The 26,990-nt window shown below is 42.9% G+C and overlaps 1 protein-coding gene and 1 long non-coding RNA gene across 9 annotated transcripts in view; one reads left to right on the top strand and one right to left on the bottom strand.

Moving 5' to 3' along the window:
• Positions 1–686: 686 nt before the first annotated feature.
• The window catches only part of LOC144213707 (uncharacterized), a 101,507-nt gene continuing 75,203 nt past the window's right edge, over positions 687–26,990 (bottom strand). For 5 of the 7 annotated variants that reach the window (XR_013330078.1, XR_013330077.1, XR_013330082.1 and 2 more), the window contains 3 exons: positions 2,319–2,436; positions 1,974–2,183; positions 1,170–1,718 (listed from right to left, as the gene is read on the bottom strand). This is a non-coding gene — a long non-coding RNA (uncharacterized LOC144213707). Of the gene's footprint in view, positions 720–1,169; positions 1,719–1,973; positions 2,200–2,318; positions 2,437–26,990 lie in introns of those variants that run through there. The other 2 variants (XR_013330079.1, XR_013330083.1) reach the window with 2 other exon arrangements.
• stim2b (stromal interaction molecule 2b) lies at positions 1,350–10,373 on the top strand. Of its 2 annotated transcripts, none has more exons than XM_077742278.1 (12): positions 1,350–2,187; positions 5,598–5,728; positions 7,266–7,377; positions 7,440–7,551; positions 7,736–7,851; positions 7,916–8,093; positions 8,301–8,478; positions 8,543–8,704; positions 8,775–8,875; positions 9,108–9,346; positions 9,435–9,609; positions 9,689–10,373. In XM_077742278.1, the coding sequence occupies exons 1-12, from the start codon at positions 2,088–2,090 to the stop codon at positions 10,173–10,175; spliced, it is 2,091 nt and encodes a 696-aa protein (XP_077598404.1). In that variant the 5' UTR covers positions 1,350–2,087; the 3' UTR covers positions 10,176–10,373. The 2 variants fall into 2 exon arrangements, with proteins under 2 accessions (XP_077598404.1, XP_077598403.1); XM_077742277.1 differs by having other exon boundaries at positions 1,351–2,187; positions 9,429–9,609.

Consider the following 26,990-nt stretch of genomic DNA (forward strand, 5'->3'; position numbering starts at 1 on the left):
ATCTTTGCGCCGTCCTGTGGACTAAAAGTGTAATGACGGCCCGTTTCACATAAACGACTTCCGCATTCCAGACATCTTCTTCTTTCAATAAACAGTGCTTTGCAAACAACCGTTGGGATCTTTGCGCCATTCTGTGGACTGGAAGTGTAATGACGGCCCTTTTCACATAAACAACTTCCGCATTCCAGACATCTTCTTCTTTTAATAAACAGTGCTTTGCAAACAACCGTTGGGATCTTTGCGCCGTCCTGTGGACTGGAAGTGTAATGACGGCCCTTTTCACATAAACGACTTCCGCATTCCAGACATCTTCTTCTTTCAATAAACAGTGCTTTGCAAACAACCGTTGGGATCTTTGCGCCGTCCTGTGGACTGGATGTGTAAAGACGGCCCCGTTTAACATATACGATTTCCGCATTCGAAACATCATTTTGTGTGTTCACAATAAATAGCATTCTGACCAATACTAATACATAGGATTTATGACTTGGAGTAATAAGAAATATAAACTTAGGTACTTTGGTTATGAATACTAATACGTGGTAATATGTGTATGTTTTAACTGTGCTAAAAAATAAATAAAAGTAATTGCAAAATAGTAAGCACCATAAGACAAAATGTACACATCATTTTATTGTAACACATTAGATGAACATAGTTAAACATGAAGTCTTTCCATAATTCACATATATTGTTGCAGCTCTCTCAATGGTGCTGACCTGATGGAAAAAGAAGAAGGAACTTAGTTGAGTCTTTTTTTTTAATAAATAGGTACCTATGGAATAATATAACAATACATAATGTATATACAAGACATCGGAACATAAGTCCTTTTTAAAATAAAAAAAACAACAAAATATTAATGTATATTAATTATAAATATCTCGATAAAAACGACATATATATATATATATATATATATATATATATATATATATATATATATATATATATATATATATATATATATATATATATATATATATATATATATATATATATATATATATATATATATATATATATATATATATATATATATATATATATATATATATATATATATATATATATATATATATATATATATATATATATATATATATATATATATATATATATATATATATATATATATATATATATATATATATATATCAATTCACTGTCCAAAAAGACTATACAATAAAACCTTTGTCTCATTTGTCATCCACACACATCCGCGCTAAGCTACCTCCTCTCCGTCTTTTTGTATCCTGTCAAACTCCAACCCTAAAGCCCAAGCACCAGCCAATTGCATCATGCCATGTTGGGACGCCACAGCCAATGAGAAGCCAGATCTCTTCATCCACTGACACAGCTTCCAGGCTTGGGGAATGACTAGAAGACGCAAGCACGTCCACGCACGCCGCTGACTCATTTGCATCACGACTTCCGCCCCTGCTCCACGCGCACGCGCCACCGCCGCGCGTACATCTACCGGCGAATTGGCGGCGATGGCGTGCGGCCACCCCGCTCCGAGCCGGACCTCTTCCAGCGGACCTCAACGGCGAATAGGGATGGAGGGAGGGAGTTGAGGAAGAGGGAGGGAAGGGGGAAGTTAAAGGGGGGGGACGGCAGACGGCCGTGTGCTGCTTCTCCAGAACCGGAGTTCAACCTTCCGTGTAAATAACCGTCTTTCTCTTGAGGAGGAGGTGGATCTGGCGCCGCTCCTGGACCTGGAAGTGGGACACGCAGTACTTGGTAACAACTCCAGGACTAGTACGTAGGAATTGGACACTGAATTCTACACGTCAGACGTTTTTTTTTGGGCTGGTAGGGGATTTGTATTCTTTTTATTTTAAAGGGGGGGCGGTTTGGAGGCTTTGGGATTCCTACACATAACTGCCCCCCTCCGCCCCCCTGTGGTGCACGATTAAATGCCCGATTGGCTTGACAGTTGATCGCGGAGAAGGCTTCTTATTTCCAAATACCTGAGGAGACTAGTAGTTGGATCACCGGGACGTTTTGCAAGCTCATGTTTGGCTGATCTGGAAAGCCTGGGCGTCCGACGATCCGCCGAGCGGGTCCCCCCGCGCACGTCCGCGATGTCCAACATCGCGGTGCTGATCGTCTTGCTGCGTGGACTCGTCATCTCTGCGGCGCAGGGTTCCGACTCGGCCCGTGTTGGGGATGGAGCCACACTAGGTAAACGGCAAACTGGAAATCAATTTGTTGAACAATTGAGCCTTGAAAATTCTTACAAATATTGATTCCTATAGCACAACTATTAGATGTTACTACCATTCCAAAGTGGAAGTATAAATACTCATACTTACTCCAACAAAGACAAGATACACAGCATTAAACCGGCAAAGACACTTTGTGCAAAGGTCGTAGGGAGATGCTGGACCCAGGAACCAGTCAGTGGACACCCTGCCGTCCAATAGCAGGACACTGGAAGACAGATTGTGGGAAAATATGAGTTATCTGAACAGATCAAGTGATAATTATGAAAGACAACAACCATACACAGAGGTGACTACAGCAAATCTCCAAGACACGGACTAAAATGGAACAAAACTAGTCCTGGTGTACCCAAACTAAATGTCCCTTCTTGCCAATGATCCACAAACCAAGTAACAAAAGTTTTGTTAACATCAGCTAATCTCAATTTCTACGATACCAAGCTCTAATCTTTTGTTAAACTGTCTTTTGTCTCGCCTCAACTCAACCCATGGGGTCGTACACCCTATGGTGGACGCCTTGGAGGGTATTTAGGACGTTTTACCGACTTGCCGTCCACCGAATGGCCAAAAACCTTCGGAAATCAGCTTATCGGCAAACACCGAACTTTGGACATACCTAAAACATTCTTAGACAGACCCGGATACGGGACTAAGGACATTACTAAACAAGTCCACCCTCAACACCGGCTGTTAATTGAAGAGAGACAGCCGACACCATTGTCATTGATTTTAGGATATCCGTAATAACACCTGTCGGTCACGTCCCTAAATCAGCTCCGGTGCTACAAATGTAGTATCGCTAAGTCTTGACACCCCGACACGGGAAGAATTCAAAGCTGCGCCCTTCGCAGACACCCGAGACGGTCGTCTCGGCCAACCTGGCGGGTGGGAATTTGTCCGAGGGGACCGTTTACCGCCGTTAACGATCCCACTCGCCCCGATGACGAGCTGCTAGACAAGGGACCAATGGCCAAAACATGTAAATATTTGCAAGTTCCAATCCCGTCTATCGCAATGCCATTGAGTGACATTCTAATTGGTCTAAAATAGACCCACAAGTACCCATACCTGTCCTCTAACTCTACACTCCACCTAAAACAATACAATTACCCAAAACCACATTCCATGATAGACCTACTACCGACCCATCGTTAAGTCCTAACTGTGACATAACTAAAATACTTCTGTGTTCACGCCTTTGCCGACCCATCCCAGCAATGCCACCCGACCGGCTCTAACCACATCATCAAAGACCAAAACCTGTCCTTTCAAATTGTAAACCACCCTTAATTCTTCCTCCATCATTCTGAGAAATCATTTAACAAAGCATCGCCAAACAATTCAACCCATGGTCAAATTAAACCTGTCTCCGACACCCCCCCCTTCCCGTAAACCCAAGCCTACAAAGTCTCTCTCCTTTTCTGGACATTTTTTTTGTCTCGGACTACTAAACCTACTTACCATTTCATTTTTTTTCCAGTTTCAGACGCCAAATAAGGATGACAGGTTCTTTTAAATGTAGCCACTTAGTCATTTCAATCCATAAGGACATATCAATACATATTTTAATCACTACATCTATTCCTACTAAAGTAATGCTTACCCATACAGCGTTAGGGACATCTACTCTTGATAGCAGGAGAACTATTTTTAATTTTTGCCTATTTTCCACATTTTAGCCCCAAAAATCATAACTGTAGCCCAACACCACAATATTTTTGCAACAACTAGCCACCTATGCTAACCACTACACACTTCTCACATTTGTTTTCTGTGCACACAAGGGACACTCACACTATTGTCAAGTTCTTACATCCTGACAAACGGGAGCCCTGCAAGATAAAAATAACCAGTGCTTTCCAATTTCACCGTCCTCCGGGACCGGCTGTTTTCAATTTTAAACGTCGACCAATCCCCCTCACACCCCCCCCCCCCTGCTCCTCTCTCGGATTGCTAGGGGTCACTGACGGCGACTTCCCGTCACGTACTTCCTCATCAACCATTCTTATTCGCAATCCAAAGAGAGAAAAGGACACCTGGGAAGAGAAGGCTTACGTTGTTGTCATTGCCGGCAATTTCAAAGACTGTCACTTTAAATGACAGTTTTTAAAAATATCTCGCGAGGGACAACAGGCTTTATTCTTACTACTTCAAAACGTGTCTTTGTGTTTGGAAAACAAATGGAACAGAATTGGGACAATTTCAAAATGCCATTCTACGAATTTAAAAGTCAGAATACATACATGTAAACCAGTGCCTTATCCTTAAATTTTTGTAATTTCACTACTCTTAAAGTGGAAAAAAAGAATATTTCTTTTAAATATTCTTATACTGTTGCTAATCAATGAGAAGATGCATTCCAGAAGAGTCTACTGCAAAAAAAAATGAAGATTAAAGCACTTCTAGATGTAATATCTCAGTTCTATCACTAGGAATTTCCATATTTTAGCTTACAAGTTAGCAAAGAGCTATATACACTCATCCAAAGAGCCACATATGGCTCCCGAGCCATAGTGTGATGGGGATCTCAGCTCAACCAGTGTTCTACCTCATCCAAACTTAGACGGGGGAGGGCAAGTGTCCGGTCGAATATCTCCTATCTCCCCTTGCGTCTTAAGCAAATTGCCGTGCAAGCCATGCCACCCGTAACAAGACCCCCCCCGCGCACTTGGGATGCCTCCGTCTGATCTAAAGGAAAGCCAACAGACATTAGATTTAAAGCGGTACCGCCCACATGGAAGGAAAGTCATACAGTTCGACAAATGACAGTGAAGTGCATACCAAAAAAATTACAGTTGTGTTGACTGGCTTGGTTTCACTGACCAAATGTCGCCTTGGGAAATGTCAACTTGAACACATAAGACATAGTAATATATACTTAAGACATATTTGTATAGGACAGGGACAAAGAAGAGGCGCGGTTGTCTAATCAGACTTTATACTAATCCAAGAGTACACTAAGAGGACAAATCCAAGACTTTTGAAGGTGCACCCTCAAGGAATGACATTTTTTCCATATATAAGGCGCACTGTATTGTAAGGCGCACTGTATTATAAGGCACACTGTATTATAAGGCGCACTGTCTACTTTGGAGAACATTTAAGACTTTTAAGTGCGCCTTATAGTCGATTTCTGTCAATTTTTAGTCAATTTATGGCTTTCCTAAGACGAGTTCCACCATTACGTTGCAAGCAAACCTGTACTCGTTAAAAAAAATATTTTTTATCGAATAAAACATGGGGTACGCATCTTTTTGGGCCACCCTGTACATCTCTACGTCTTTGCTAAAGTCCCTTAGTCTAACAACCAACAAGTTTACTCTGTTAAATGATTTTTTTGTAATAAACCATGTCCTCTCCTTACCCCAGACCCTTGCTTCACGGTGGTCCCGCCTTGTGTAAGCGACGCAGACCGCTTCAGCTTGGCGGCCCTCCGCCACATCCACCGAGAATTGGACGACGACAAAGATGGTGGCATCGAGGTCAACGAGAGTGTAGAGGTGAGCTACGCTAACGCCTGGAATTTAGAGTGCGTGTAACTTTAGAAAAATGTCATAACGTGTAGTTTGGGTTTGATTTACTGGCGCCTTCAGACCAAACATTCCATCTTTATCATCTCTAAGTACAAGTTATTCATCTAATAACTGCTTTTGCATTGCACATAAGCGCCTTTAGCGTTAGCTTGCGGGAATCTGACAACACCGCTTGGTCAACCCGAGTCAAAAGACCAGAGTAAAGACCTTTACTGGGACTATCCGGCAAAGATTGACATTTTCCGGACCCTTAGATATCAGAGCTCCTTCCCACCCCCCACTGTGACTCCCACATTGACACCCTACACCCACCCAAAGATTCCACCGGCCCCCAGTTAATTATCTAACCCTCCTACCCCACTGCCTACAAGACTTTACAGTCGTCTCACTTCTGTAGGATGCATTATTTGACTTTGAATTCACCACAAACCCACCACAAGTACTTTAGCACCCCATAGCAGGGAGATTCAATCATATACAGTTTTTTAAAAGACTCAAAGACTCAAACTAGTCAAAGACTAAATGGTTCCTGGCCATTTTGTCAGGCCAAAGCGACCCACTTGCCGCAAACTCTCAATAATCCAGTGATCCAGTTTTACGTTAGCCCCCTTTTGGCGCCTCTCTACGTCAGACCCCTTTGTTTGCTGTTCCCATCTCGCAGTAACATGCCAGGTCAACACAAGTAAAGTGCATATTTTGGTCAAATATGCCCAAAGGGATGGGAAATCCCACCATTGGTAAAACCTACAAAAAATCTAAACAAACGTGGAAGGTTACAACTCCTAAAACTACAGCTTAGACCAGGGGTGTCAAACATACAACCCTCTGGCCGGATCCGACCCGTCTGGTGGTTTGGGTGGCTCGGGGAAGAGAAAAAAATGAATTTTCGTTAAAATTTGTAGTTATTGTAATATCCACTAGGGGCGCAGTGTATGTACAACACACTTAAATATATGTTTAACTGTATAGAGTGTTGTTAAAATGGCACATACTTTATGTTCTTATGTTATTTTCTTGTTCTGTTCTGTTCTGTTAATAAACATTTTGATAATTTACTCAATCTTTGCACTAATTATTAGTATAAGTGACTAATACAAAGGTAAAAAAGTGGGCTTATTGTTAATTCTATGTCATTTTGCAATGAGTTTACTAGTCCAGCCCACTTAATCTCAAACTAAGGTCTTCTTTAACCAACTCTTCTTTAAAAGGTTTTATCCCTTCCTCAGTACGATTAAGGGCAACAGATCCCTGACCTTATTTTTTTGGTGGGGTTAAGACGTCCCTCTCTGTCTCTCCGCAGAACCGTGAAGTTCTAATCTGTCAAAAATAAGACGTCCAAAGAGTTCACACATCGGCGAGTCCCAGTAAATCTCTTGTCTTGCTTTTTCCAAGCCCTTAAAAGGCAAAAAAACGAGTAGAAATGAAAGAACAAGTGTGTTCAGGGCCGACAACTCTGTGAGGACAAAAAGGTTGACGCTAACTGTATCTGGGTTTGCTTTTTTAGTTTATTATAGAAGACATGAAGCAACATCAGACTAACAAGCATAGCAACCTACACCGTGAAGACCAGCATATTACAGTGGAGGAGCTTTGGAAAGGCTGGAAGAGTTCTGAAGGTAAAAGGTTAGAACCTCCATACGAGAACACCCAAAAACTGGTTCTTTTCCATGTCCTTTAGTCCACAACTGGACAGTGGAGGACGCCGTACGTTGGCTGAAAGAGTCAGTGGAGCTGCCCCAGTACGAGAAAAACTTCCGGGACTTCCGCGTGGACGGCAACACGCTTCCTAGGTAAGTCCGCCATCTATTTTACGAGGAGACGCCGCCCCCTGATGCTCGGACGAGGCGACGCGGATCGCCTTTCGGCCCAAAAACGCTAAGCTTAAAATAGCGCTTGGTCTTAAACCGAGAAATGCGCACCGTGGTCTGGATCCCGTTAAGACTGAGGATCGTCTTCCCCCTCCCCGTGTGGCAGGATCGCCGCAAACGAGCCGTCTTTCTTGTCCGCGCAGCTGAGGGTGACGGATCCACGCCACAAACAGAAGCTGAACCTCAAGGCATTGGATGCGGTCCTTTTCGGCCCACCCGTGCGTAAGTCCTCGCCTCCTTTTCTCTCGTCTGGAACTAGTCTAGCCCCTAAAGGTTTCGTCTTTAGGTCCGCAACACAACTGGATCAAAGACTTTGTCCTGGTGATCTCCATCGTGATTGGCGTAGGAGGTTGCTGGTTCGCTTACTTGCAGAATAAGTCCAGTAAGGTCCACCTCTCTCAGATGATGAAGGATCTGGAGAGCCTTCAGAGAGCCGAGCAAAGTCTCCTGGACCTGCAGAGCCGGTTAGTACCGTATTTCCATGACTATAAGGCGCAATTAAAAGTCTTAAATCTTCTCCAAAATAGACAGTGCGCCTTATATATGGAAAAATGTCATTCACTGAGGGTGCGCCTTATAATGCGGTGCGCCTTATAGTCGTGAAAATATGGTAAAAGGACAAGAGGCACAAAAACCGCAAGAAATCTTGGTATGGCTTCTCTTCCCTTCAGATTGGAGAAGGCTCAAGAAGAAAACCGCACCGTAGTGGTGGAGAAACAGAATCTGGAGAGGAAGATGAGGGACGAGATCACCGGAGCTAAGAACGAAGCCCGGCGACTGAGAGACCTCCGCCAGGGTGCCGAATGCGAGCTTAGTCGACTAAAGTATGCCGAAGAAGAGCTGGTTCAGGTGAGTCCTTCTCCGGGGCTGATTTGGAGTCAGATCCATTATTTCTGACCGGTCTCCCGTCTAGGTACGAAAGGCCCTCAGGCGAGCTGAGAAGGAGATGCTATCCGAGCGCTCGTTGCCGGAAGCCTTGCAAAAATGGCTCCAACTCACTCATGAAGTGGAAGTCCAGTACTACAATGTCAAGAAACAGAGTGCCGAGTTGCAGTTATGCGTCGCTAAGGACGAGGTATTCGCCTCCACTGTCGCTAACACCGGACTCTTTGCACCTTTCCCTATTTTCAACTTTTGGACTGCAGGCGGAGAAAATCAAAAAGAAGCGGAATTCCGTCTTCGGGACTCTACACGTGGCACACAGTTCGTCCCTGGATGAAGTGGACCACAAAATACTTGAGGCCAAGTTAGCACGCCGCCGGTTGAATCCAAAAAAATCTACCGTATTTTTACAACTATAAGGCGCACTTAAAAGTCTTAAATTTTCTCCAAAATAGACAGGGCGCCTTATAATACAGTGCGCCTTATATATGGAAAAAATGTCATTCATTGGGGGTGCGCCTTATAATACGGTGCGCCTTATAGTCGTGAAAATACGGTACTCTCTTCAACCATTTGTTCTACATTCTCCACTTTAGAAAATCCCTGTCCGAGGTCACAGCCTGCTTAAGGGAACGCCTCCACCGCTGGCAACAGATCGAAAGACTCTGCAACTTCCCCGTAGTCAACAACTCCGGCTTACCAAGTCTAACAGCCAGCCTCTACTCCGACCACAGCTGGGTGGTGATGCCTCGCGTCTCCGTCCCGCCTTACCCCGTCGCCGGCGGCGTGGACGACCTAGATGAGGACACGCCTCCGATTGTACAGCAATTCACAAGTGAGGGTGCTATATCCAAGCTATGAATTACATTTTCCGAACTGCAAATTCATTGGAAATTATCCACATCTCCGACTGGAAGCTACAGTGATGCGGCCTCCACTAACTCGCAACAGCGGCTCATGCCGTTCTCGCCGGAGCTTAGCCTGTGCGCCATCACCCTCCGGCGTGTCCCCGGATCTGCTGTCCTCGGCCGGTTCGTCCCTTTGTCGTCGCTTTGAGACGGACGACCAGCGCGTGGCAACAATCCCCGATCAGAGAAGGTACGCCTAAAGGACTCCAAACCTCAGTTCTCTCCATACAGTGTCCTTTCTAATTCAGTTCTACCCACTCCCTTTCCAGTGACCCCACTGGGGACACCCTCAACTCCTCGGTAGTCCGTGTGACGAACCCGGAAACCCGCAAGATCTCCCGTGAAGAACTGCTACTCTTTCACCGGACCCGAGAATCTTTGGGGTCTACCGGCATCCCCTGCGACAGCGTTGACTCCCTCCCTCCTTCGTTACCCCCCACCCCCTCGGGCCCCCCGTCCACCTCACCGTCCCCGGACCTCACCCGGGTCTCGCCGGAGACCGTCACCCCGCTGGCGGGGAAGCGCGCAAACAACGGCGTACTGGAGAAGTCTTACAGCTTCGGAGCGCTACCCGCCAACGCGCCGCCGCCGGCCGTGGGTCGCTACCCGTCCCTAGCTTCCCTGGACTCAGAGGGGCGGAGCCTAGGACGGGAACACAAGCTCCCCAGCGCCTCGTCCCAGGACTCTAGCGACAATGGAGACAGAGTCAAACGCTCCTCCTCCAAGATTAAAAGCTTATTTAAAAAGAGGAAATAAAAGTCTTTCCATCGAATGGAACTCGAACCGGTCACCCCGGTTCCGCTGGGCCGGGCCACTCCCCGGCCCCCCCACCCCCAGCACCTGAAGGACTTTGTCAAAAAAACTCCTTGCTAAAAAGCTCGTTGCACTACTTCTTCGTTATTTTGGAAATAAAGATGAGAAAAAATGTCACTTTAATGCTGACACTCACAGACATTGTTTGTTATTATTATTATTTTAGTGGGTGGGGTTTGACAGCTTTAACGTTATTTGATCAATTCACTGTGGAGAGCGTTTATAGAGTGGGAAGGGCAGATTAATATCAATGCTTGAGTAAATATTGAAAAGAAAAACTAAAGTAAACAGCTCAGGGATGACAAACTACTCAATCATTCCTATTGAATCAATAGGAATAGAAAATGAGGATGACAAATACAATACAGATGGGAAATTCACAAAGACAATCAAAATAAGAGGACTAAAATTCTGTTTTAAGATTTGGAGTACTGTATTCCAAAAATACATGTATTATATTCAAAACCCTCAGCCATTTACTACCAATTTCTTATAGAATTGTCTTGAAATCATCCCATTTTACAATTCCTCTCATAAAACTGGATTCAATCATCATTTTTTGAGTTAAAAATACGACGTATATGCCAGAAAATACAGTACTAACTACCACAACACATACTCTGCCATACCTTCTCACGAGAAACTTTCAAAAGCTATTTACAATGCGTCATATCAGAGTGATTTAACCAGCAACCCTTGTGATTACGCATTCTAGCCACATGGGGGCAGCAAAGGATCAACAATAAAAAAATCAACTTGAACTAATATACAAAAGCCTAGTACATCACAATAATACAAAAATACTGCGAATGGAAGTCAATTGTACAACTTTTTTGGGGGGGGACTGAACCCTAACTCCGGCACCCTCCTAACACAGCCACCACATTTTAAAATCCCACCCTGACATGTCTCACCCCAACAAAAACCAAAACAATAACATATCAATAATTAATGCGTACATACGTTCCCCCGACGGCAAGCATGGTCCATTTAGCCAAAGAAGGGGGTGACAGAGCCTGTTTGGATAGTTTCATCTCCTCCCCGCCGTGACCTTATCGCCCTGTCGCCCGTTTGGTGTAACAAGGAAGCTGTTTTTTGTAAACAACTAATATTGTTAGTCCCCTCAGCCAGCCGTCCTCGCCTAGCGTCGACTAATTAAGGCCGGATTTAGACGCTGGCATTTGGGCTTCCGGCAAAGACGCCACCCGATTGGTCCTCGTTCACACCGGGTTTCCTTAATTGTCACCCCGGTCGGTCAAAATCCTTCGCCGGTTCTCGAATGCCAAATGTCGCCCAGGGCTGATTGACGGCGACCCTTCGGCGGCGACTGGGCCACCATTGGGATTAATTGCCGTTGCGGTAACGAGCTACTTTGATCTTCCGGATGCAAATGGTATGGTTTAAGACGGCGGGGGTGATAGATCAACTCTGGTTGTGGGACATTCTTAAGCAGACGGAGTTTTGTCTCAACTACAAATAAATGTCTAAAAGTCTGTGAGAACTTTTCATTGATATATTCTGCCATTGGGTGTCCTCCCATCTCCTCTCCAGCACCACCCGTGAGCCTCTCAACAGCAAATTAACAAAGGCATAATGGAATACAGTACGTTACCTAGCAAACAAGTACAACAAGCCTCAGCACAGGTTGCGGTGCAGTGATCTGCAGAGCGCCAAACCATCCCCACTCACCCCAGCGCCGCCGCCGCCCGACATGGCCTTCCATCACTCGCCGTGTACGGTGGAGGGTCGGCACATCATTTATATCCGGCCACCGCTGGCGGGAGCACGTGGACTATCCTAACATCTTCCGTCTTCCTAGTGGGGGACCGACTTTTACCGGGGATGGCGCTTTGTATTTGGTCTTTCGGTCCGTGTATTGTCAGCCGACAGCTACATCGCTTGAGATTTATAGTCGCCGGCACCCCCGTCCCTTCTTGGATCGATACCCGAAAAGCTTCTAGACCTGACAATCCGAGACAGGGTGCGAGTTTGCGACTGTAAAGGGAGACGATACATTAAATACCCCTCCTCCCCCGACTATGGGGGAGGGGGGTCTATGTAGCTAGCCCCAAAAAGTCAGCCAATGACGACAAGCTTAAGTAAATGAAAAGCTCCTAGACCTGACAACCTGAGAACGGGCGTGAGTTAGCGACTGCAAAGGGAGACAGTATATTAAATACCCCTCCTCCCCCGACTATGGAGGAGGGGGGTCTATGTGGCTAGCCTCGAAAAGGAAGCCAATGATGACAAGTTTAAGTAAATGAAAAGCTCCTAGACCGGGTGCGAGTTTGCGACTGCAAAGGGAGACGGTATATTAAATACCCCTCCTCCCCCGACTATGGGGGAGGGGGGTCTATGTGGCTAGCCTCAAAAAAGACAGCCAATGACGACAAGCTTAAGTAAATGTAAAAAACCCAACTTTATCTGAACCTTTTCGGATCCTCTGTTTCCAAGCGCAACCCCCTCGAGCACCGTACTCATCGCTCTCTTACTATTTTTCGAGATGAGATGAAACGTTAATGATCTCTGTCGGGAGAAAATGGCTCCTCGCGCAGAGTATTTTACAAAGAAATGAGCCCATATGCCAAGAATTCATCGGGAAAAAGTCAGAACACGACTTAAAGTTTGAGCTGCCACATTTCTAAACTGAATTCCGTATAAAATTTTACATTTACGTTTTACATCTATGTTTGGAATGCTTGCCTATATATTTTTGCTGGAGGATAAAGAATACCCACACATGAATAAAGGCTGGGTAAAGGGCTAAATTGTAGATATTTCAAACGGCGGCCAAATTTGAGTACGAAACGCCTTGGGCAAAACGGTCGCTATTTAGGAGGCGTTCGAGTGTCGTTTTTCTGACGAGCTAACAGCGCTAGGTGCTTATTTCTCAGTCCGGCTACTGATATCTATAATTAAGACGGAAAGGCGTGAGGTGGAACGGCGGGGGCGATGACAGGCCGCCGTTAGCTGATCAAGCGCCTGTCGACCGAAATAAAAATACAAAAAAACCCCCAAAACAAACGTGCCCACTTGGCTGGGATGACATTAAAAAAATGTCTGCTAGCGTACTTCAAGATGGCTTATAATAGTCTGCGATTTTTCCCTTAACGCAAAAGGGGGCGGGGTTTAATCGGAAATGATTTCTGGCAGCTCAGCGTTCAGTCCTGGCGCTAAAAAGGTAAGTATTCCAGATAAGTGGCTGAGCCTGATTACTGCTTAATAACTTGTGAGGTGTCATAATTAAATTTCCATCAATCAACGGCGCCGCACCTCCAACATCTCGGAATTATCGTACCGTTATGCAAATGAGAGGGTTGTCTTCTTACAATAAATTGGGCCACTAAAGCTCAAATTTATCACAGTTTTATGTTTGGGTTTGGTACTGTTTTAACCCCCTTAAACCAATACTATTCTTTATATTCTTGTGTATTCTAATGGTTTTATTAAACCAATACTACTCTGTTTTTGTGTATTCTAATGTTTTTATTAAACTAATATTATTCTTTATGTTATTGTATTCTAATGTTTTTATTAAACTAATACTATTCTTTACGTTTTTGTGTATTCTAAAGTTTTTATTAAACTGATAATATTCTTTCTGTTTTTGTGTATTCTAATGTTTTTATTAAACCAATACTACTCTCTATATTATCGTGTATTCTAATGTTTTTATTAAACCAATACTATTCTTTATATTCTTGTGTATTCTTACATTTTTATTAAACCAATACTATTCTTTATATTCTTTTATATTCTAATATTTTTATTAAACCAATACTACTCTCTACGTTCTTGTGTATTCTAATATTTTTTATAAACTAATTAACCGGTGCTTCATTCCCCGCAAATAAGACAATTCTTTTCACTCCCACTAGAGGGATCCGGCTCTAGGCATGCCTATCGTCTACTATTGTCTGGTAAGGGCAATTTATTGGGGGTGCTAAAGTATCCACGCATTCACGCCGCCTTGTTTTGATTGGCTTTTTCCCTCGCATACGGCCAGGCTTGTAAATTAAAGCAAGGGGGCGCAGTCAGCCTGACCTCGATTAGTTTCTCTCCCCAACCCGATGAAAAGCGAGATGTTTCTGCGTTTTTTTTTTCATCTGCCGGCCTACCTTTTTTTTAGCCCTTCCCCATCATTATCGGAATTTTCCCGGTCCTCGTCAAGGGTCTTCTTGACGATACTCGGGGGGTTTTTCTCATTAAAATTGTCCGTGAATGACAGTAGCCCGAGTATTCTAGTTTGAAGCGGTTTTTCTTTTTCAACTAGAGGGTCCGGCAATGATCGATTGGTCATCTCATTACAGCGACATGGATTTACTACCCTGCCATTGACGGAGACATATTTCTATGACAATCATAACCACTATGTTATCGTTTTCTGGGACACCCAACGGCAAAAAAGTCGGAGGGACATTTAGGACTACTACAACAAAGGACAAATACCCACAATACCTCACACCTAGTTTTTTCGGGATGGCCGTCAACTATAATAATCATCCTAGCCGCGACTTATAGTCCAGTTTCCCAAATATCCGGTCGTTAGAATCCTGCTAATTACTGACATTTTTCTGTTAAAATGCTTCGTTTGGATTGGCTGGACTTGAATGCAAATGAAGCGACTCGGCAAAAGCGTACATTGACGCAAGTAATTGAGAGGCTGACATTTACAGACCTGGATCGACAACAGCGGAGAATTCACCATCTTTTTATTGCTTGGCATCTTTCCAAAATGTCAAGACTGACGTAGCGATTTAGCGGCGCTAAGCGACAAACGCTTGGCTACGATTTGGCTGACAATTTGACACTGGTATTTTTTACTTCCAATCTATACCAGGGGGAAGGGAACCTATGGCTCGGGAGCCAAATGTGGCTCTTTGGATGAGTGCATCTGGCTTTTTTTGCTAACCTGTGAGCTAAAATATGGAAATCCCTAGTGACAGAACTGAGATATTACATCTAAAACTCTTTTAATCTTCATTTTTTTGCAGCAGACTCTTCTGGAATGCTTCCTCTTATTGATTAGCAACAGTATAAGAATATTTAAAAGAAATATTCTTTTTTTCCACTTTAAGAGTAGTGAAATTACAAAAATTTAAGGATAAGGCACTGGTTTACATGTACGTATTTTGACTTTTAAATTCGTAGTATGCCTCCCAAGGAATAACATTAAAATGAAATGATGCATTATCATATGCATTATCTCCCCTACCCACTAGATGGCAGTGGCACCGTTCTCCAAACATGTCCCCCCCCCCTACTCCCCTTTCGCTGAGCCTAATGGCATGTGGCGGCCAATGCCTGTGAGTAATACCGCAGGAAAAAGCATTCCGTAACCTATTGTGCTTATTGGCCGAGAGAACCGGGCGAGAAGAGCCGGGCGAGAGATCACGGCGAAAACTAACGAGAGAAAACCAAGCAGAGCGGAGAAGAGGAAAGAATCTCGGTCTACTCGCGTCAAACGGCGGCCAGAAAAACAAAACAACACATAAAAACCACCTTGCTAGTGTCTCTTAGTCCCAATTAAAGGTTCTACGCTAGGCTCCATAGGCAAATCAACGTCGAGGATGAAGACTTTTCACTTTTGGACTAAACGTTTGAGTTCCTTGCTATGTTTTTTTTTAAGGATCTGCACTTTAATATCATGGTAGTCTGGAAAGAATTATGGTTACTTAGTGTTTGGTAAAATCATTGAAATTGACTGCGACTTGAAGTGAAAGCTATAGAAGTGGGTACTTTATTTTGGATATGTTGCTTTAAAAGATAAAGTTCTACTGCCTCTGGCTTATATGTATGCCAATTTTGGGGATTTATGCACATTTATTTTGCTAATACAACATATTATGCCAATTTTGGGGTTCTATTCACATTTATTTTTGCTAATACAACATAAGATGGTAGTACAATAAAGTTCCAGGTAAAACGTAGTAATAACTGTTATTATATTTGTCCTGATTTGAGGCCGTTTTTTTAAAAATTCTTCAAAAGTATTGAGACATTTTCATTGGGTTAAAAGGGTAAACTAATACTATGATTTAAAATACAATTAGCATCAATAATTTAGCTTCTAAAGCTATCACACGATTCGTTATTAGCTCTGAAAAAGCTGAACAAAAAAAATACTGACATTTTCCCTCCGATTTTTACTAATTCTACCAAAAATCGACCAATAAACAAAAACCTAAACACCAAAGTGTGCAAGCCATCCCCTTTCAAAATGTCCAAATCGAATAAAATCAAGCCATTCCAACACATTCAATTAATAAAGCATCCTTTCTACTACTCAGAAAATGCGCATACACAAGCGCATATTTTAGTGCCAGGCGACATTGATTTTAATAGCCACTTTAAACGTCTTTATTATTTTAAAAGCACTTTATGAGTCGCCTCCGGCGCTGCGGGCGACCAGATGAGATTGCGCTTAAATCACCTCCACAAAAGCCAACGCCGCCTCCAATAACGACCTCACGCACACCCTCACCCGCGTTTACTCCCCCCTCCTCATGCACGCCACGCTTTACAAACCCGATTGTCAGTCAGGGATGACCAGTCATACACAACAAAACTAGATCAGGACTAGAAACCATTTCTTTTGTATCAATACAACACAGATAAGACGCCATTTGCAAAAAAAATGTATCCAATCGTTACTATACTATCTAATGCTACATGCTAGCATAATTTTTTATGTAGCTATATGAAAAAAACTAGACTATTTTACATAATTTGTTCAATAAAATTTCTCATCGGTATTGATTTACGTTGAATTTGGTCACCCGGACGTTTGGTCGCCCGGGATGTTTGGTCGCCCGGGACGTTTGGTCGCCTGGGACGTTTGGTCGCCTGGGACGTTTGGTCGCCCCGGACGTTTGGTCAAGAACAGATAAGACGCCATTTATAAAAATGTATCCATCTATCTATTTACTATCTTATGGTACATGCTAGCATTACTTTTTCATTAGATATATGAAAAAAACTTAGACTATTTTGCATAATTTGTTCAGTAAACTTTCTCATTGGTATTGATTTACCAAAATATTATATTAGAATGATAGTTGGCCCGGATAGAGTTAAACAAAAACTAGATTAAGCAAGAAAATGTAAAGTGTTTTTCTTATTCTTTAGGTGAAATAGACCTGAAATATTGTATCTAATCGATTGAGGATCCCAGAGTCCAATTGAACCGTGGTATTGAAATATCGCATCGCCGCATGAATCGAAATCATCGTGAAATTCTTGATTCGCTTTCTAGGCGTCACGCTGGTAAAAGCCAGGTGACACACCTGAAGGGAAATTTTTAAAAAATCTAAATAACTTAAGAAAGCGCTAACTGATTTGTTCCGAGTGCTAAAAAAAAGCTAACTCCCAGTCTGGGTTTCCCTTTTTAAGAGACACAATAGACACCTAAGGGTGTCCAAAGCGAGGACACCGGGAGATTATTTCCATCGGTCCGTCACCACGTGCCTAGAAACGTTCGTCAGCTTTGGCGCTGACACAACGCCGCCATACCTACGGGGGACTTAAATATTAATTCCAAACCCGGTGAGTCGAAGAAATAAATCCGTTGGCTAATCGTGCCGGGAGACGGTGAAAAGGGGGTTTGCGTCAATGACTAAAAAGATGAGCTTTGCCGGTTTATCTACAGGTCTAAACTATGGAGGTGTACCCCTCAAACGCCCCCTATTCCTCGCCGTTTCTAGTTCTGGTGAAAAAGTTACGGAGGATTAACGGGTGTACGTTGGAAATCCTACGATTGTCTCTGCGCCAAACAGATAAGAAGGGAAGTTCGGACGCTTGTCAAAACGTGACGGAGAAACCTGGCATTAACTGGCGGCGGTAAACATTTGAAGGAACACGTTATAAGCTCTTCTCTGGCGATTAGAGGGGCCTATTTTAGTCGGGATTTGAACGTATTGGAGACGTCGCAAAGCGCTTTGGTGGATCGGACGGTGCCGAGGGGCTTCAGAAGATCTTATGATATATAGAATGAAATGATATGCTGACAAAGTCGGTCTGGGGTGAAAAAGATGCTAAAAAGATGATTGTTTTGAAAGACAAATTGATCCATAAGAGGAAACTACAGAGCTCGTAAGTCAAATCAAAGATTACAGACTGAAGACCAGGAACTGAGGAGTTTTTGGGGGTCTCTAAGATAGCAGGCTGGATCTAACATGGCTGTCAGACCAGATCTTAGTCGGACCAAAGTCGGTCTGGGTTAAAAAAGATGCTAAAAAGACTGTTTTGAAAGACAAATTGATCCACAAGAGGCAACTACAGAGCTCATAAGTCAAATCTAAGGTCTCTAAGCTAGCAGTCTGGAACCAACATGGCTGTCAGAACAGATCTTAGCTAGTGAAGTGCTAAATTAGCATCACTACCTTTCAAAGTGCGTGTAAACAACGTAGACATTGCCATCTTTTGCTAATTTTGGGAGTGATTTGCTCCCAGTGGACTGGCCACAACACTAGGACCATTTCCAAAATGGCCACACCAAACAAAGGCATCACATCCAGATCTTGTGTGGTCCCATTAATCACTACCAACGGCTGCCGAGCCCACCTCGGCCAAAAAGGCGGGTTTTAGCCACCCAGGGGGGGGACCCAGCCCGGAGACCTCATCTCCATAAATGAAGCGCATGATGGGTTTCCTAAGCGTGCGTGTTAAAAGTGTCAATTGAATAGAGGCGGGCTAGCCGGGAGTGCGCGGTATAGAACACAAAAGGGGGGTGCCGGTGCTAGCAACGGCTGGTTACGCCGGTGCGCCCACGCGCTTCCGTCCAGGGGATTGGGATCAGATACTTCGTTTGAGCAAAGCCACGCCGCATCAAAGACATTCAAATGAAGTAGTCTTCTGATGCAAATGAAGCTGCAGGGGTGCGCGCCTTCGCCTCCGTGCCGGGGGGTGCCGGGGGTACGCGACAAAGGAGAGTTTCAAAAGAAAGATAGGACGCCACAACTCTTAAATCTATACCATACGGAGATGTCCTATGGTTATGGATATATTGTTGTTGTTAAAGCTTGGGTGGATGGAGAGTGGTTTTCGTCAAAGAGGGAGCCGGATTGTTCCGGTTTTTTACATCTATATTCTCTTCGAGGGTGTTCCCTTTTGAGCCAATCGGATTTAGTATTCATTTTAAGACCAGAAGGAATTCAATGGGAGGATGAAGATTTTTGTGAGTACTGCTAGGAAAGATTGGGAATTTCTAGGGCCGTAAAGTAGAGTCACGGGTCCCTGGTTAGCCCCCGGGCTGCCAGTTTGAGACCAACATTAGAGGACGGGAACCTTTTTGACAGAGAGCCATAAACAATTCATATTTTTTAATGTTATTTCTTGAAAGCCGTTTTCAGATTTGAATGGTAAAAATACATGAAAATGGGATTTTTTTTGTAATTTCACCACTTTTAAAGTACTAAAAGTATCTGAATTCTTTTGACAATAATGTTAGGCTGTTGCTAATAAGTATCAGGAATATCATACACGCAGAAGAGTCATAAAAAAACTAATTATGATTGAAGAAGTAGTAGTAGTATCAAAGTTTCCATATTTTACCTCACAGGTTAGTGGAGAGCCATATACACCCATGGAAAGAGCCACACGTGGCTCCCCAGCCATAGCTTCCCTACCCCTGTTCTACAAAAATACAATCAAGTCAATCCCCCACCCAAAAAAGGCTAAAAATCCGGAAAATATGAACTTTTACACGAAATAAAATCAAGTTGACCCCCCATCCATAAATGGCAAAAGATCCTGCAAAGATCAATTTTTCCAGAATAAAGTCAAGTCGACCACCCAGCCAAAAATGACCTAAAAAACAGCAAAGATGGGTTAAAAAGTATAACAGATAACGGTTTTAGTTCCAATTCTGGCATGGTTTTCTTCCCACTACCACCTGTAGCGTCACAACACCAACGAACAATCCGCGCGGTGGAGATGGGGGTCACGGCGCCCTGAGAGTCGCTTTCGTTTTAGAGGGACGCCGTTTGATACCGTCTGGTAAAGAAAGTCCTCCCGGCGTACCGGATAAACACCTAATCTGGACTAATTTGTCCTCGGCCTCCATCTCCGTCGAGTAATCAATACGCGGGTGTGTGATCCGTGATCCTGGTTGCGCGGAATCGATCCGTGTCAAACAATAGTTCAGCCATTGCTCACTCGGCAGCGGGCAACCTTTAACAGGGTTTTTTTTTAGTTTTTAAGCGGAAAAAAGGTGGATCGATAGCCAGCGATTGTGTGCGCTAATTCAAATGTAAATAGAGGGTGTCACCATTTGAGAGAGGCGGACCTAAAAGAGAACATGAGTTAGGTTGTCTCAATATACAGGGTATATATTATTAAATCTTGGAAATACTTTGTTTAACTATTAGGTTTATTCTGTAATACTATAATATATATATATATATATATATATATATGTGTATTTAATCATTTCAAGGTTAAATCAGGAGTCATCAAGGACTCTTGCTACCAACAGAAGGATATCTATTACTTCCAGGAATACTCAAATAGTGTTCATACATTGTGACACACTTTGGGATACTTTATGTAATTATTATGTAATCCAAATGAAGTTTGTTTTTAGTTTCCTCTTCTGTTATTGTTAAAATACCTTGATTGTTTCTATAGTTATAGATGTTGTTTTGGCTTATGTGACAGGGTGAAGTAAGTGAAGTTATAAATGAGTGCAGGTGTTAAGGTAAAAAGGGACTCACACAGTATGACGCGCGAAGCGTGCACGAAGCACGCAGCTATGACGCGCAAAGCGTGCACGAAACATGGAGATATGACGTAATGGGTAAGCGCAAAATACGCAGCGATTACGTACTGGTCGTAGACCTATGTATAGAATATAAGCGGGGTTGTCAGACATTTCACTAAGTTGGCTTGAAAAACAACAACGAACCTGTCTGATTATTTCACCCGTCTTTTAAAGGCGAATACAACTACCCCGTAAATTCAGGGGTACAACACTTACGCATGTTGGATTAATCAATAACCTTGTGATTGTTTTGATTTATGGCTATAAATCACCGTAATTGTTTACTTGGTTAATTGTTTTGAATAAATAATCTTTTATTTTTATAATATATAGCTGTTATTTTTGATTGTAAGCCTTAAAGGGACAGGAGAGAATACGGTTTGGGTAGAATAATCTGTGACTAAGTTAGAATGGATTCTATATTGCAAAAAAATGCCAAATATGTGCCCTATACCTCCCTTGTATTGTTTTATATTATATTAAAGATAACTAAAAAATGAACCTAACAATCCCAATGACCAATCCAGCACGACTCCCACGTTGTTGTTGTTGTTGTTCGAAACTGGAGGGCAAAAGGACAGTAGATATACTCGGATAATTGGACTATTGTCTTAAGAAGGGGGGACACGGGTATAGCTGGCGGCCATTTTGGCTCAACAGACAGAAACTAGATCCGGTCGAGTATTTCTTAGTACTGTAGACTGACCTTATTTGAACAGCGTATCGATAGGATTAAAAAATAAGAGGTAAAGAATCAATTTTGCAAGAAAACGGTGACCTCGGAAGGCGTGGATGTAGTTTGACGCCCGTTCTTTTGCCGTCTCGGCAATGCAAAGATTGACTATCAAGAGCCCGGAGGGGCTAAAAACAGCAGAAGGTGTGTTTACGATAAGACACTCAGAGGTACTTCATCCTTTGGTGCTTTACGATGGCGGCGGCGGCGGCGAAGAAGGCGGCGGCAAAGCCCTGCTCGCCGCATCAAACGCAATCCCACTCCAGAGAGACGGCGGAGTCAAGGTCAAGGAGCTCGTCGAGCAAAGTTGCCGAGCGCCGCTATGAATTTTCTCACCAGATGGAAATCCCGCTTGGGAAAGGAAACCCGCTGGGTTTAAGTCTAGTTGAGGGTTGGCAAATCTTTGTGCTTTTGATTTTTGAAGGCGTGTTTTTACAAGATTTTTGGGCTTTATTGACGTGTTATCTAAAATTCCCGCAGATGGTCGTCTCAAACGGGCAGATCGGGGGCAGATTGCTGACCTTGTAACTACACTTTAAGGCCCTAGAAATTCACAATCCCTTAGTCGTGACTGGTCTTTTTGGTCGCCAGTCTTTTGGTGGCCGGTCAAATGGTGACAGAGAATATCTAAGTACTGTTTACTATCCAAGTACTGTTTCCTATCCAAGTACTGTTTACTATCCAAGTACTGTTTACCATCCAAGTACTGTTTCCTACCCAAGTACTGTTTACTATCCAAGTACTGTTTACCATCCAAGTACTGTTTACCATCCAAGTACTGTTTACCATCCAAGTACTGTTTACCATCCAAGTACTGTTTCCTACCCAAGTACTGTTTACCATCCAAGTACTGTTTACCATCCAAGTACTCTACTCTCCAAGCTCTCTACTCTCCAAGTACTCTTTACTATCCAAGTACTGTTGAAAGATATTAAACTCATATAACTTTGAGAGCTGGCTTCAACAGTAAACTCTCTGTCACCATTTCACCAGTGACCAAAAGACCGGGGACCAAATGTCCAGCAACCACACATCCAAGCACCATCTATCCCCCTTCCACGGAATACTACCTAAACTCGCAGTATCATCCTAGACCTAAAAACCTACTAAGAACCGACCCATGATGATCCCAGACTCCAAACTAGTTCAAAACCCAACTAATACCACTGAATACCACCAAAACAGAATAGAATCCCCACATAGTTCGCCACCTCCAAAGAGATCAAGACACCACGTGTCGCACTAGCTTATCTGACACAGCGATGTCAGGCCCCGTTTAAAATTCCACCAATGAAACGGCAACGGCAGCATGTCCCTCAAACGGGAGATAATCACTACGACGGGTGTATCCATCATGTTCACGCCTGGATGGAAATGAGCTCGCCCTCCGTGTCGTCAAAGCGCCGCTCACGGCGCCAGGTACGTTCCAAGCAAATTACTCGCCTCGCCGAGGCAATTTGCCGTCCGCGACACGAGCGGGAGTGAATTAAAGAAACGTCCGGCGCCATTGCGTCGAACTCGCCGTGAAAACAAGAAGTCGGGAGGTCACTTTAGATAACGTGGCTTTGAGATGGAAGGGGGAGGAGCTAAAAGGGAAGAGATTAGGTAATTATCCTTTCGGGTTTAATTTCAGGTGCTGTTTGAAATTAACCTATGTAAATGAGGCGATGTAAAATCGTAACCCAAACAGACACCGGATCAGTTTTTATCCAGATCACGTCGTAGATGGAACGCTAGCCGCGAGATTGCTATCGGAAGCTGTGTGTGTGGATGGTTGTAAATATGTCAGGTGGTAAACAATGCGTTCTGATTGTATTTTTTTTTTTTCAAAATTGATTACATTTTTTTTTTTTATCACAAATGGATGTCAAATGATTGTCAATCACAAATCTAGCAATTTTGACTGGAAAACTAATAAAAGATATTTAAATAGAAGTTATTTATGTCATAGTTTTTTTGTCAATTTCGAATTGCTTTGATTTTCTGGCAAATTTGTATGTTTTGGAACAATATTTTTGGACTTATTCCTATTGAACTGAGTTAATTCCACTATAAAATTGACAAAATTTGTTTTTTTTTTATCACAATTGGTTGTCAAATCTAGCAAATCTATTTTTACTGAAAACGAACAAAAATATTTTAAGAGAAGTTACAGAGCGTGATTTTTTTTGCAAAATTGTATGTTTTGGAACAATATTTTGGGACATTCGTATTGAAATGATTTAATTCCACTACAAAAATGGCAAAATGTTTTTTTTATAACAAAATCGGCTGTCAAATGATTGTCAATCACAAATCTATCAAAAACAAACCTCATAACTCACCCATTTAAAACAAAAACCTAAAACAATCCTCATTAAAAACAAACCAAATAATCCAACCTTTATTAAACATAAAAACAACTCAATAAACAACCTATCAAAAAGTAATCCAGTAAAAAAATCCAACAAAATCCCCACCAACACATTCTTCCATGGATGAATAAAGCTAATAACACTACTACCTTTTAAAAACACACAAAGTACTAACACAAATTACCCCAAATACACATTACAGCGCCATCTTTGTTCCGCTTGGCCAAATGGATCATCTTTATGTATGAGCGATAATAAAGCTCATCTACGCCACACATTAAGCATTTACCGGCGGACTTTTTTGCGCGCTAGTGAGCACGGCTCGCCGTTTAGACGTCCTCGTCTCCGCCGAGATGGACGGAAGGACGGAGGAACATTACGGGGGAGTTTGTTCGGGATCATCTCGCGATCTAAATGCAAATTGAGAGGACGCCATGGACGCTATTAAACACAACACGCTAACGGCGTGGAGGATTGTGTCCACGCTGAATAATTATTCCTACAAATAAGTTTTTTTCTCAATGCCTACAGTAGCAAGACAGACACAGAAGACATTGTAGAACTAGGTACCGTATTTCCACAACTATAAGGCGCACTTAAAAGTCTTAAATTGTCTCCAAAATAGACAGTGCGCCTTATAATCCAGTGCGCCTTATATATGGACCAAAACAGAAAACCAAAAATGAAAAACCACCGCTGATATCAAAAAAACACAAACGCCTGAACTGAAACAATACTGTTAAATATGCAGATCAGCCATCTTAGTTTACAACATCTTCCATCATATAGCTCCTCCCCCACATACCAAAAAATCCAAAACATCAACAATGGCTGGCTCTAGAGGTGACTGAGTAGTGAAAGCTTCATACCTTAGACGTCAATAGCAAATACCGTATTTTCACCACTATAAGGCGCACTTAAAAGTCCTAAATGTTCTCCAAAATAGACAGTGCGCCTTATAATACAGTGCGCCTTATATATGGAAAAAATGTCATTCATTGAGGGTGCGTCTTATAATGCGATGCGCCTTATAGTCGTGAAAATACGGTATTCAATAAAACAACTTGAAGTGGCTGTGAATGGTCATCTATTAGTGCCATTGACAACACTAGGCGTCCTATCCGTGTACAGAGAAGCGACCAAGCATTGGCAGTTTTATGGGTTCCGTGAGCTCCAGATGTTTTGAATGCGAAAATAGATTGGAAATGGAATTATTTGGCTTCAACTGGTAAAAACAGCGGCAATGAAAGTCACCTTTTTAAGAGAGAAAGACCCGAGTGGTTGAAATGAAAGCAATTACGTCCCGCCATCTTCTTTCAAATGCTAATGTGGCGTGATTTCCTCAATTCCCTTTTAAAGAAATCCTGCTATTAAGAAGCAGGTGTCTGCCCGCTACGCTTTATAATCTCAAATAAAATATATTGCTTCCCGCTGAAATTTCTTTAGCCTTTTTTTTTTTACTATTTTCTAAGTGGAAAGCGGGCTTTGTGGGGGGAAAAGGTCAGTCGGCATGCGGGGGTGCGCAAAAAAATCGGCTGCTGACTGGCAAATGTCATCCTTTTCTCTTTTAGTCCTTTTTTTTGTCAAAAAATAGCCATTTTTACTCCTGCCAGTTCTAAAGAAAAATGCTTTGCACATCTTTATTTTAAGTTAAGGTTCTCAAGGGCTATTAGGCTCTACGTATTTCGTGACTGGACGTTTGGTAGCCGGACATTTGGTCGCCCGGACGATTGTACTGTTAACGGATGCACTTTTTTATATGTATCGTATCTTGTAGCTGACCCAGCCCATCTGTCAATTTTTTAAAGTCAATGTGGCCCCCGGGCACAAAAGTTTGCCCACCCCTGCTCTAGATCACATGTGTCAAAGTGGTGGCCTGGGGGCCAAATCTGGCCCGCTGCATCATTTTGTGTGGCCCGGGAAAGTCAATCAATAATGTTGACTTTCTGTTTTAGGATCAAATTCAATTATATTTCCTGATTTTCCCCCTTTTAAATCAATTATTTCATTTTATAAATCATTCTTCCTGTGTTTTTAGTTCAAAAATATTTTTTTAAATCTAAAAATATTAAAAAGCTAAAATAAACACTGTTTTAGATCTATAAAAAACAGTTGATTTCAACTGTCAAATGTCCAGACTACCAAACGTCCAGGCTACCAAACGTCCAGGCTACCAAACATCCAGACTACCAAACATCTATCTTACCAAACATCCAGACTACCAAACATCCAGACTACCAAACGTCCTCCTCCTCCCACTCCGCCCTTGAAAACCCCAACAACGAACAAGAAATGAACCAAAAAATCCATAGATAGCGAAATGCTAGCCTTTAGCGAGCCGGGAAATCAAGTCACGGCTAAAGTTTGTTTGCGCACTTTTACCTGGGTACGAAACCTTGAGAGCGTTGGTTTTTTTTTTACCTCGCAGAAAGGAAACGCGGCGTTCTTTCCACCTGCGACGGATCATCAAACTAAAAGCCAGGCCTGCCTTTAAAAAGGGAGTGTCTACTCGCCTTTGGCGCTAATGGGGCCCAAACTGCGGCGCTTAGGCTGCATATGAATGGAACTCGCCTTGAATTATTGATGGCGGTGGGCGCGCTTCGCATTCCGTCTGCCACTTCCTGAGCCTATCTGCCTCCCACGCGGATTGGAAGCTGTCACCCGTAATTGGGGGAATCATGACAGCGCCGAGTTAAGTGCTCCGACGCCCCCCCCCCCGGTGAAGGATCGGCGCCATCGGGAGGCGGGAACCTTTACCTACGTGGATATTTGACTTTGCCACGTTACGGCACCCATGTCAACATATTCCGCAAGCTTGGTGATATCACCATTTTACATAAAAAAGGCATATTTAATGAGCGCAAAATCATTTTAAGTCGCAATAAGTGAGTCAACTTTGAAAACTTAACTGA

Source organism: Stigmatopora nigra, chromosome 20 (assembly GCF_051989575.1).
Source record: "Stigmatopora nigra isolate UIUO_SnigA chromosome 20, RoL_Snig_1.1, whole genome shotgun sequence".
Classification (NCBI taxonomy): domain Eukaryota; kingdom Metazoa; phylum Chordata; class Actinopteri; order Syngnathiformes; family Syngnathidae; genus Stigmatopora; species Stigmatopora nigra.